Source organism: Barbus barbus (genome assembly GCF_936440315.1).
Source record: "Barbus barbus genome assembly, chromosome: 41".
NCBI lineage: Eukaryota > Metazoa > Chordata > Actinopteri > Cypriniformes > Cyprinidae > Barbus > Barbus barbus.
The window spans coordinates 14,154,204-14,167,320 of record NC_136719.1 but is presented as its reverse complement, the minus strand read 5'-3'; the positions used below and the strand labels follow the sequence as shown (position 1 = coordinate 14,167,320).

The 13,117-nt window shown below is 38.5% G+C and overlaps 1 protein-coding gene across 4 annotated transcripts in view; it reads right to left on the bottom strand.

The window, feature by feature from the left end:
- Window positions 1-13,117, bottom strand: part of LOC306860844 (agrin-like) — a 262,672-nt gene that overhangs the window by 55,935 nt on the left and 193,620 nt on the right. For all 4 annotated transcript variants that reach the window (XM_079402799.1, XM_079402800.1, XM_079402802.1 and 1 more), the window contains 2 exons: window positions 11,941-12,141; window positions 11,097-11,297 (listed from right to left, as the gene is read on the bottom strand). In XM_079402799.1, coding sequence (XP_079258925.1) covers window positions 11,097-11,297; window positions 11,941-12,141 — 402 coding nt within the window. The remainder of the gene's footprint in view (window positions 1-11,096; window positions 11,298-11,940; window positions 12,142-13,117) is intronic.

Here is a 13,117-nt window from a genome sequence, read left to right as displayed (position 1 = left end):
CAACACCAGACGACGTCATCCCCTCTCGCTCGCAAAAGTCGTGGAACCCGCACGGGGATGGAGGAACGACGGGGACAGCCACCCAGCCACCAAAGGGGTAAGTGACGTTCCTGCTATTTGTCATTTACCCTGTGGTTGGTTGAGGCTGAAGACTGATACCTGGTTTCTCTGTCCCGGTTCCGGCGCAGTGCGAGAGGGAGAGTTGCCCGGAGAGGAGTCGGCTGCCTCCCCCCTTATTATCATCACCACCACATCCCGTATTCGCCGCCCTTCACTAGGCTCCCGACGGGAGTGGGTGTGTGAGAGAGGAGGGGCGCTGAATAGCTAGGGCTGGCGGCGTGTAATGAGGCGCACCTGATGTGAACAGAGCCTCATCACCGCCGCTGTTTAAATGCCGAGCACGCCTCTCCTCCGGAGACCGGTCTCTTCCCCGTGCATGCACGCTGGTGTCCTCGTGGGTCCACGAAGAGAGAGTCGAGAGTGGAATGACCACCGCACACGTGAGACGGCTGACGGGCCAGGATGCCGGGCCGTCGAATCCCACGGAAGTGCCGCGGACAGAGGATGGACGAAGCCGCTGATAAGAAGCCGTCGCCACTCGCGCTCCGCCCCTTACCCTTCCTTTCCGAACACTGCCCTCCGTCATAAACCCCGCAGCACGACGAGGACACCAGACCCCCTGTTTATTTTGGACACTTTTACCCCCTTTTGGACACGTTATTTGATTATTTTGTTTAATAAAAACCTCTCCAAGGCCTGACGCCACACCCACTGTGTCTGTCGTTTGCTCCTCCCGCCACAATACATATATATACTTGTCAACATTTGAAGTGGACCTTTCATCAAAGTTGTCCTAAAACGTAAAACTAAAATGCGTTCTTGTCTTAGGACAACTTTGATTAACTTTTTTGATCCACTTCAAATGTTGACTACTATATATATATAGTAGTCAAGTACAGTAAATCCGTATGTCGATAGATTTGATTAATGATGAAAAACCAAATGCCTGTGGATGCTCTTTCCCACATCTCCATTGTGAGTTAAACACATTATTTTCTTCACATGCAAAGCTGGGTAGGACAACCTCGTGCACCCTGATGGGAAAATCGATTGCGTATAGGTGGAAATGCCACTTAGCATAAAAATCTCCTTAAACAGCTTATGAAGCCGGTCACAGTAAAGGCTAGGGGTTGGCCAGCACTGATACGTCTTATCAAAAATTCACACTGACAGCCTTGCAGGGTCGATACTCGTGGAGGCCATTCAATTCATTAGCCCCAGCCTGGAAACAATGAAAGCACTCAAGCCTGAAGCCCTGGCCACAGTGATACAGAGAGCAAATGCACTCACTGTGTAGACATCAGGTTTCTGCTTCAGAGCATTAGCGATCCGACGCTGTGATGAAGAGATTCTGTATTTTGCTTAATGTGAGCTCAGCTGAATTTATGCCTTAGGGCAGAGTCTTGTTACAATCAGCCAAGAGACTCCAAGGGGAAAGAATGTAGAATTTGACAATGATTATTACAACCTTTCTCTCTTTTTTTCACACCAATTGCCAAAACAGTTACAAACTGTCTGAAGCACAAAGTGCTTCATGCTGCACATACTTTCACAACAAATACATGTAATAACTCAATAATAAGAACAATAATAAGAACAATATACAATATATATATATATATATATATATATATACACTCACCGGCCACTTTATTAGGTGCACCTGTTCAATTGCTTGGTAACACAAATTGCTAATCAGCCAATCACATGGCAGCAACTCAATGCATTTAGGCATCTAGATGTGGTGAAGACGACTTGCTGAAGTTCAAACCGAGCATCACAATGGGGAAGAAAGGGGATTTAAGTGACCTTGAACGTGGAATGGTTGTTGGTGCCAGACGGGCTGGTCTGAGTATTTCAAAAACTGCTGATCTACTGGGATTTTCATGCACAACCATCTCTAGGGTTTACAGAGAATGGTCTGAAAAAGAGAAAATATCCAGAGTGGCTGTTGTGTGGACGAAAATGCCATGTTGATGTCAGAGGAGAATGGGCAGACTGGTTAGAGATGATAGAAAGGCAACAGTAACTCAAATAACCACTCGTTACAATCAAGGTATACAGAATACCATCTTGGCAAAAGGGGGGTACTAGCAAGGTGTACCTAATAAAGTGGCCAGTGAGTGTATATATATATATACATATACATGTTTTTGAAATATTTTAACTGACTGATCTATGATAATCTTATTTGAAAACTCTTTAGCAACATTATAAATGTCTTTACTGTCATTATTGACCAATTTAATGCACTCCTGATGAATAAAAGTATTAATTTCATTAAAATGTCTATTTATTAAAGAACCTTGAAAACAATGTGTCAAAGTTTCTGCAAAAATATTAAGTAGCACAACTGTTTTTAACATATATCATAAGAAGAAATGTTTCTTGAACACCAAATCAGCATATTAAAACAATTTCTGAGGGAGTTTGCATAATTGTTATGTTGCTTCATAAAAGCCTATATTGATAATAAAAGATTGTTGATAAATTTATAGTGCACTTTCAAGTGTTTTCTGCTAAGTCAAGCACACTTTGCACAGTAAAAATCAGCTCAGCACAAAAAAAAAACCTCATCTTGCAGCAGAGCTTCTTCTACACAGCAGTGTGCTGCTTATACACAGTGTAAATACTATGAACTGTGATTTAAGCATATAAATAAATGTGCTGCTTGCGTTTGCGTATGAAACAGACCTGATACCACAAGCAATTCCAAAGCCACAAAGCAGTTTTGCACTCCAAAGACCCATTACAGATTCAACGCACGCTCTCATCAGCGATACAGTAAATAATACGCTTAAATTAAGGTTTCTAAACTCTGACTCTGATAAACCTGACCACTGAGCAGCAGCAGCAATCATTTCCATATACGAGGCTCTCCGGGCCACCTAAGCCAAATTGTGCTAGCTAAGCACAAGATGAAAGCGTTTACGGTCCCGGTTCTGTTGTGCGTTAGCAGAAGAAAAAAAAAACGCACCGTAAAAAGGTGAATAAAAAAACCTGGTGGAGTGAGTGGATACGGGTGGGGGTGGAGGTACTAATTAGTTTCGGTCCTTTGATGTCACTGACACCCGCGCCGCATGCGAACCTTTCAATTAGCGAACAACAAGATGTACATATCAACTGTCCTCAAAGCCCTTTCCCGTCTCTTTAACTCAATCAGGTACTTACGGGGTCCATTTAGCGATGCATTTTCCATTAAGACGGAGAGCTGAAGGAATAAAAAGTGAGCTAGAGTGAAAGAAAAGTGCATAAACAGACACAGAATAACTCCAGTAGAAAAAAAACAGATGGTACCATCAAGAGGTGAAAGGTTTTTCTGGCCGATGAGGAGATAGATGACGGGGAGAGGAGAGAGATATGGGAAGAACGGGGAGAAAAAAATGTCAAGCGGGAGCGCAGCAAGGACAGTGACCTTCAGACTTAACTGCTAGTTTGTTGCAGGTGGCTGGGATGCCTTACTGTGAATGCATAACTCCCATGAAAACACACACATACACACACACACACACACACACACACAAACCTTCTAAATGTCACACTTCACTTTGGCACGCACACACAAACACACACCTTGTCTACCTCTCTCTTCCTCACTCTTTTTCATTTCTCCCCTCAAGAGTCAACATTCACATTCATCACAAGTTGTTGACCTCTGTATCTCAAACTATGGGTATACATCTACACATACATACATACACACACACACACACACACACACACAAACACAACCTTTGGCCTTCAAGATCGGCTAGATGGTTAGTTGTAGGATTGGGCAATAACTAAAATATTCACAATATACTGTACGTGCAATGACTTTACTGGTGATAAAATTAAGGAAAACTGTGAATATCGTGACTTTTTTGGGACATTTGATTTGATTTGATAAAAGGCATCACATGCCTTTTAATGACTCTGAGAACATTAAAAACATAATTTACTCCAAAAAAACAAAAGTCACCCTTGTTTACTCATTCTCATGTTGTATGACTTTCTTTTTTTTCTTCTGCAGAACACAAAAAAGGATACATTGATTAATATCTCCATGTTTTTTGCACGCCCAATAAAAGTCAGTGATGTCTAATGTAGTTTTGGATGCCATTTACATTCATTGTGTGGGCATTTCTAAAATATTCTTCCTAAAAATATTGTCTTTCATGCTCTACAAAAAAAAAGAAAGTCAAAGGTTTGGATGGACATGAGGTTGATTAAATTGTGATTAAATTTTCATGAGTCTCTTCAGATTTAAACTTCAGTAGTAAAAAGTTTGATTCATTTCATGTAAATCAGTTCAAACTGATTCGATTCAAAACTGATTCAACAATTGATTCAGTGCTCAGATTTTTTTTTATTTTAAATACATGTAGATAAATATTGCTTATTAATACTATGTATTGTTATAGAGGGGAACATTAATAAAAATATAAAATATTCGGTTTTTTGTGTTAATTTTTATGAAGAATACTGTGGAAAATATGCCTACATAATATTAATTAGATATTCACATATTTTATGTATGTGTAGATACATTTACTAGATGTTTACTGTGTTTTAGAATTATTTACAAAAAATAATAACAATAATTCAGTTGGCTACAATAGCTTGTTTTCTTTTCTAAATGAACAAAACATTTAACAAAAAAAAAAAAAAAAACTTTATCTCAACATATTTATTGACTAAAAAAAGTTACCTTTTTTAAGCTATAAATCCCAGCTCTAGTTGGTTGTTTTCTGTTTACTTGTGATTTGTCTCCTGTAGATAGGCATTACTGAAAGACCTGGACAGTAGCTAAGAGTAATTGTAATGCTGCCAACATAAAGAGCAATAGGGCATCCTGACAGCCCGCAGAAGTTCTTTATGAGAAGATACTTGTGTGTAACGGATGACTGCACACTCTCTCCTTTTTGCCCTCTCCCAAACTCTCTTCCTGTGGGTGATCCGGAGCGTGTACTGATGCTTCATATGCTATTATGTTGCTATTTCCAGTGCATAATCCTATTTAGTAAACGTATATTCAATTAAAAGTGGGCCTCAGCCCCAAGGTGATGCTTGGTTCTCTCATATCGCTTTGTCTGTGTCTACAATGAGGCTGACTTCAGACTAGCAGAGTGTGAAATTAAACAGGTGATAAATTCACCGCTATGGCCAGACGCAGGGAACACTGTCATTTTTCATTACCTCCAAATAAAAGAGTGAGAGAACACTGCCATTTCTTTCTTATGACTAATGAACATGCGTATTGAAGCCAGATCTAAACAAATGAATAAACCAACTCTGTGTAAATAAACAGCCCTTTTGGCCCCTCTGAGAAAATTTTTTATTTTGACACTATATTTTGTGCCCACAACTGCAAAATCATACCAGGCATCACACAAATGGAGTGCGGTGTTTGAAAGCTAAATGTAAGGTAGACAAAACAGCTCAGTTTTCGTCAACTTAAAACCCCGTTCACTATTCTTCTAAATACAAAGACCTGCCGGCTGATGTGTTTTAGCCGCTGCCGTGTTGACTAGTCTAGAGAATAAATTGACACAGCAGGTGTCACTGGCCTCTGGGCAGGATCTATTGACCAGACCCAGGTCCTGCAGCCTTTAACAGCAACTCCTCCACAGATTACAGAGCTGGAAAGAAAGGTCTGATGAGACTTGTGTGACTTTTTGTTTTTTACTGCCAAACTGCCTGCTGGGAATGACTTAAGTGAGATATTACATCAGGACTATACAGAAAAGTGGTAGGGTACATTATAGTTTATTACTAGGGGTGTGCTCAAAATATCGATTCTTAGATACATACCGATATAATAAAAAAAGATACAGTATCGATATTCTAGCCCTTAGTATCGATACTCCGCCCAGCCATTAGGGGCTTTGGGAGTTTAAAAAAACTCATGGAAAATGTTAAAGCAAGATGTAGCATTTAAGTGATTTCATAGTGAAATATGTTATGGCAGTACATGGTGTCACAAAAAAGAACTATAAGAAGATTTAATAAGAAGTTAAGAATAATAAGAAGAAGATTTTGTACTTGTGTGAGCTCAGACTGTACCCTTGGAAAGTTAAATGTTGACTTGTGGTAATTTCCAGATTAATACAATTTGTGTACAATTAATCAGAGCACTTAAAGTTGCAAATATTTAAGCAAAATGCACTTTGTTATAATGCACTTTTGTCTTCAATAAATTGAAGAAAAATGCAGAGTTCTGTTTGTTGAGTAAATGTGTTCAGCATTAACTAATTGGCTCTGGCCCATGTATTTTTATTGAATCGTATCGAATCGTGTCACATTGTATCAAATCGTATCGAGACAGCTCTGTATCGAGGTACGTATCGAATCGTGACCTGTGTATCGAGGTATGTATCGTATCGCCAGGTTCTCTAAGGTATACAGCCCTATTTATTACAACCCGAATTCCTTTAAAGGTCCCATATTGTACACCTTTCTGGAGTTTTATTTTAGATTTTAATGTCCTTAAGAATATATATTCGCGGTATAAGTACCAAAAAACATCTCAATATATTTTTACAGCTCTTCTCTCATGAGCTTTGGTAAAAACAGGTTGATTTGGCCTGTCTAATTAATATTCATGAGCCTCTCTTCTGTTTCCTGAGTGACGCACGGCTAGGTCAGCCACAGATAAGTAGGGTCATGTAGGGCCAACGTCACAATTACGTCACCGCGCTATGCTGGAAGCAAAACAAACCAGCGCAGATTCAACTTCATAAGGAGCTTAAAATATCATCTTGTTGTGATGTTGGGTGCCAGAATCGATGTAATACAACCTCAAAATAGAAATTTGATCACATACCTGCTGCAACTGCCAGACAAAAAACTGACTACAGCTGTGGTTAAACGCGATAAAACGAGCGGTCTGGACGGAAACCATTGTCAAAAATGCTCGCATTTGCAGCACCCGCTTCTTATCAGAAAAGGTTCAATAAAGTGTTGTCTTTTGTTGTTTTTTGTCTTTTGCTGAAGATTTCTAGCATCTCACGACTGTCGTGTATGAAATAATGTCTGTGCGCATGTGTGTAAAACAACAATCTGACGATTTATATATAATCATTTGTAATTGTATATACATTGTTGTGATTAATTGTGGCTGGAATAATAACGTAGCTGTAAAAATAGTTGCCCGTTGAAATTGAAATGTATTTACAGCTTCATCATTACTAGATAGACATGGGTGAGTTTGTCTTTACTATACATGTTAGCTGTGATCCACTCATAGTAACAATCCTGTTAGATCGTCCATTCTTTGAGTGAGTGTAACGTTACAGGTCAGCCGATCTGGTTTCGTCCGTTAAAGTTAACCTTTTTGACATGTTTCCGTGTTGTTGCTCAGCAATGGTATGGACGTGATGTTGTCTGGGGGTTTGGCAAAAAGAGGGTGGGCGGTGCTCAGGATGGTGACTGAGTAGATCGGATGTCACATTTTTACGGAAGTCACAAGGGATCGTGAAAAAACACAGCTACTTTATGCAGGCTGTGTGCACTTTACTGTGGACTGACTGATTTGAAACTTATATGGTAGTTACATAGTCCCTAGACCTCTGTTATCATGAAAAAAGCCAGGAAATTTCAGTTTGGACATTTTTGAAATTTGAATAAAATGAAAACTAAAAGACTTTCAAATCACATGAGCCAATATTTTATTCACAATAGAGCATAGAGAACATAACAAATGTTTAAACTCTACATTTTACACTTTTATTCACTAAATGAAAAATTATTCATTTAAAATTTGATGCCTGCTACAGGTCTCAAAAAAGTTGGCACGGGGGCAAAAAAGGGATGAAAAATCAAGAAATTTTGAAAAGATTCAGCTAGGAGAACATCTAGCAACTAATTAAGTTAATTGGCATCAGGTCTGTAACATGATTAGCTATTAAAGGGATGTCTCTCAGAAGTAAAGATGGGCAGAGGCTCTCCAATCTTTGAAATAAAAAGATTGTGGAATACTTTAAAAACAACGTTCCTCAATGTCAAATTGCAAAGGCTTTGCAAATCTCATCATCTACAGTGCATAACATCATCAAAAGATTCAGAGAAACTGGAGAAATCTTTGTGCGTAAGGGACAAGGCCGAAGACCTTTGTTGGATACTGTTTCAAAGTGGAAAAGTGTTCTCTGGTCTGGCGAGTCCCAATTTGACATTCTTGTTGGAAATCACGGACGCCATGTCCTCCGAGCTAAAGAGGAGGGAGACCTTTTTTTAAAGAGGAGGGAGTCTATTTTGAGACCTGTAGCAGGAGAGAGATCGTTTTCCTATTTAGTGCCCAAACTCTGGAACAATCTACCTAACATTGTTTAAATCTAGATTAAAGACCCATCTCTTTAACCTGGTTTACACATAATACACTATCGCATTTCTATAATTCAAATCTGTTAAAGGATTGTTAGGCTGCATTAATTAGGTCAACCAGAAGCGAGAACACTTCCCAAAACACCCGATGTACTTGTTACATCGTTAGAAGAATGGCATCTACGCTAATATTAGTCTGTTTCTTTCTTATACCGAGGTCACCGTAGCCACCCAGATCCAGATTGTATCCAGATCAGATGGTGGATCAGCACCTAGAGATGACCTATACAGCCCTGAACGCCAGCGGAGACCAGGACAACTAGATGAGCCCCAGATACTGATCCCCAGTGAAGACCCTGTCTCCTAGACGGCCATCGGGACAAGACCACAGGAACCAGATGAGTCCTTTGCACAATCTGACTCTGTTGCAGCCTAGATTTAACCTGGTGATTTTGTCTGGCCAGAGGAAAATGACACATTTCGATACACTATTTCCCCGTCTAAAAACTGTAAAGCTGACGTAAAGCCACCCAACTTTATATCAAGCTGATGTAAAGCTGCTTTGACACAATTTGCATTGTTAAAAGCGCTATACAAATAATAGTGACTTGACTTGACCTTCCAGCGTGTCATCAGCGTTCAGTTCAAAAGCCAGCATATCTGATAGTATGGGGTGCATAAGTGCATGTGTTATGGGTAGCTTGCATGTTTTGGAAGGCACTATGAATGCTGAAAGGTATATAAAGGTTTTAGAGCAACATATGCTCCCCTCCAGACAACGTGTATTTCAGCAGGACAATGCAAAACCACATACGGCAGCTATTAGAACAGCATGGCTTCGTAGTAGAAGAGTCCGTGTGCTGAATTGGCCTGCCTGCAGTCCAGATCTTTCACATATAGAGAACATTTGGCACATCATTAAACGACAAATACGTCCAAGATGACCACAAATTCTTCAACAGCTGGAAACCTATATCAGGCAAGAATGGGACCAAATTCCAACACCAAAACTACAGAAACTTATAACCTCGATGGCCAGATGTCATCAAACTGTTTTGAAAAGAAGAGGAGATGCTACACCATGGTAAACATGCCCCAGTCCCAACTATTTTGAGACCTGTAGCAGGCATCAAATTTGAAATGTTTAAACATTTGTTATGTTATCTATGTTTTTTGTGAAAAAAATTACATTTTTATTCAAATTTAAAAAACGTCCCAACATTTCTGAAATTCAGGTTGTATATACAGAGCTGGGTAGAGTACTTTCTAGATTAAGTTGTATGTCTGTTAATGATTTCAATTTACATGACAAAAATTGTAGTTTGTAACGTAATGCACTGCATTACACATTTTAGGTAATATAATAAGACTACTGTTTGATTACATTTAGATTACTTCTCATTTATCATCTTGTACCACATTGATGTAAAAATACAAAGAGTAAAAAAAAATATATTGTTTGTTGTAATTAACAACATGAAGTGCATTAAACATTTAATTACATCAAGGTTTCCCAAACTGGGGATCGTAAAGGAACTGCAGTGGGTTTGTGAGTTTAATGAAAAGCTAATAATTAATTAAATCATAAAAATGTAAAATTAAAATAAATCATTTTAAAATGACATAAATCAAAATAAAACACTTTTTCACAAAAAAAAATGAAATATGTTATTTGTTTACCTGCATGTCATGTGACCATTAACCAATGTCAGAGAACCATGAACATGCAAAAATGATACTTAATTAATATTAAATAAATATATTAAATATTTATTTTAAAATCTCAGTGATTCTTTATGGGATCAATTTTCTGCCAAAAGCATTGCAGTCACGCATAAAACAATTATAAGCGTGAAACCAAAATGTAAAAATAAAAGTAAAAATATATTGCACAAAATGTAAAAACTAAAGCAACGTTTTCAGAATAGAAAACAATGGTCATAGATCGAAAAACTAATAAGCAAAAATAAAAAATGTAACGCATTTAAAAAAAATTATAAGCATAAATCAAAACTTTAAACATTTAAAACATATTGAACAAAACTGAAATATTAATGCAAAATTATTTGACTTGCACACAAAATCATGTTTTCCTTTTATATTTTTCAGTTTTTTGTGCTCTGACATTTTCTGCTCATATTTGAATTTTTGTATTCTTATGATAATGTTCACTTTGCTTTTGCTTCCACCTTTAGTGCTTGCTTTTCCAAATGTTGCAGTTTCATGTAAAGGTGGGTTTAAGCATCATCATTGGTCCACTAGTTCTAGATTGACAGCTCCATCTCTAGCCAATCAGTCAACAAGAGGGGAGTTGACATCACTCCAATGCGCCTCATTAGCATATTCATGTGTGTGTGTGTTTTATTGCGCATATATTGTGAATATTACATATATACATATGTACTTTTAAATGTTAGTACAAGTAGAAAGCATGGTACCATCTATAACTGCATCAAAACAGCTTAGAATAAAGCCGAATCTCAAACACTGACACAACAGGGACCTACGGCGAAAAGATAGAGAACACAAGGCGCATACTGATGCCTGCATTTCATGCTTCAAATATGACGGGTCACTAAGTGCAGTCGATGCAAGGAGGTTAAATTGGCCGCAATAAACTGTTTGGAGTGAATGCATTAACTTAGCTAGCCCTGAATACAACTGTGAAAATCAGCAAATAACAGGGAGTTCAACTGCTCACTTATCTTATCGCATACATGAACACATAAACCCACCTTCATCACAGACGCCAAGTTTGGCCACCTCAATCTTCCTCTGTTTCTTGCAGGAGGCCAGCCGCAGCTCACAGTCGTTGTTGTAAGTGTTGCCGTCGCTGCCGCACATGAGTTTCACCGGCTGACCTGTGCACTGCTGACACTCACACTTGTTCTGCACGCACCGCGCTCCCCAGCTACACACAGTGCTGCCACAGGTTTCTGATCACACACACGCAACACGCACAAATCACAGGATAGGATAGTTGAGACACAAAGAGATGCAAGAAACATGCTGACACCTCAATAAACGTCCTCCTGAAACTCCAAAGGCATTCACATGGGATTCTGCTATGTAAAAAAGCACCACGTAAAATCATGTAGCATGCATGATTTGGAATCAGTGCTAAAACAGTTTCTTGTGTTTTGACAAGAAAACGGCACTGCAAAACATTTTCTTCATCAGTATTTTGTCTTGTTTTCTAGTACCACATAATTCAACAATTTAAAAAAACAAACAAAACAAAACATAATTTGCTTGAAAAGTAAAACTGCATAAGAGTTTTTCAGAGAAAATTTATCTTGAATTAAGTTTATTTTTCTTCCTAAATTGTAAATTTTCTTGCTTAAAGCATAATTCTAAAAAACATGGGATTTATGCATAAACAAACAAAACAGATAACCTTAGTTCAATATACATCAGAAAAAAGTAATATTTGTCACAATATTGTAAATTAAAGAAACTTTTACAGGAAATCAAAACAAAAATACTACAGAAAATGATTTTTTTTGCAGCAAACGCAGACTGATGAGTGAACATGTATGAAGGTGATGGATGAATTGATTGGTGTTTTTCTGTACTCACTACATTCTCCATGGGCCACCACTCTGAGATCCAGCTGCTTAGTGCAGGCTTCCACATTCAGCTTGCACTCGTTCTCGTACGTCACCCCGTCGCTGCCGCACACGGGCTGCAGTGTTTCCAAACACCCTTTGGGGCACACGCACCGGCCAGTCTGAGCATCGCAAATCGCGCCAAACGAGCAGTTGGTGCAGGACTCATCTGCTGAAAAGGAAGTGTGACGTCAACGGAGAGATTCAGGCTACAGATTCATACCATCGCTCAATAGGATCAGCCTCAGCTGCCCGGCCGCCTGTCCGCTTTATTAAAATCTCTCTGCAAAGTCTGGGCTAAAGCATCCTTCCATTGTGCAGATGGGAGCAACACTGCTCTGTTTACATGCAGGCACAGCAGATCATCTTATAACGTCATCCATTTCAACTGATGTTGTGCCTTCAGACACAGTTACAGCCCCCCTGACATGACATTGCATTTAATTAACCACATGTCAATATTTACTGAGGAAAACCCCCAAATTAAGCTATTTTATACAAAGTAATTAATTCTAATATTAATATGATAGAATATACATATATATATATATATATATATATATATATATATATATATATTAAAAGCATGCAACTCATGTTAATATAAAAATATGGAATTAAATACATGATTTAAAAAAATAAATAAAAAAGAAACATATTATATATATATATATATATACAGTGGTGTGAAAAAGTGTTTTCACTTGTGTTTCCTGATTTTTATTTTTTTTGCATGTTTGTCACACTTTAATGTTTCAGATCACCAAACAAATTTAAATATTAATCAAAGATAACACAAGTAAACACAACCTGCAGTTTATAAATGAAGGGTTTTTTTATGAAGGGAAAACAAAATCCAAACCCACATGGCCCTGTGTGAAAAAGAGTTTGCCGCCCCCTCCATTAAAACACAACTCCTGAGTTCAGTTCTCTAGCCACACCCAGGCCTGATTACTGCCACACCTGTTCGCAATCAAGAAATCACTTAAATAGGACCTGCCTGACAAAGTGAAGTAGACCAAAAGATCCTCAAAAGCTACACATCATGTCGAAAACATGGAACAGTGGTGAACCTTCCCAGGAGTGGCCGGCCGACCAAAATTACCCCAAGAGTTCAGCGACGACTCATCCAAGAGGTCACAAAAGAC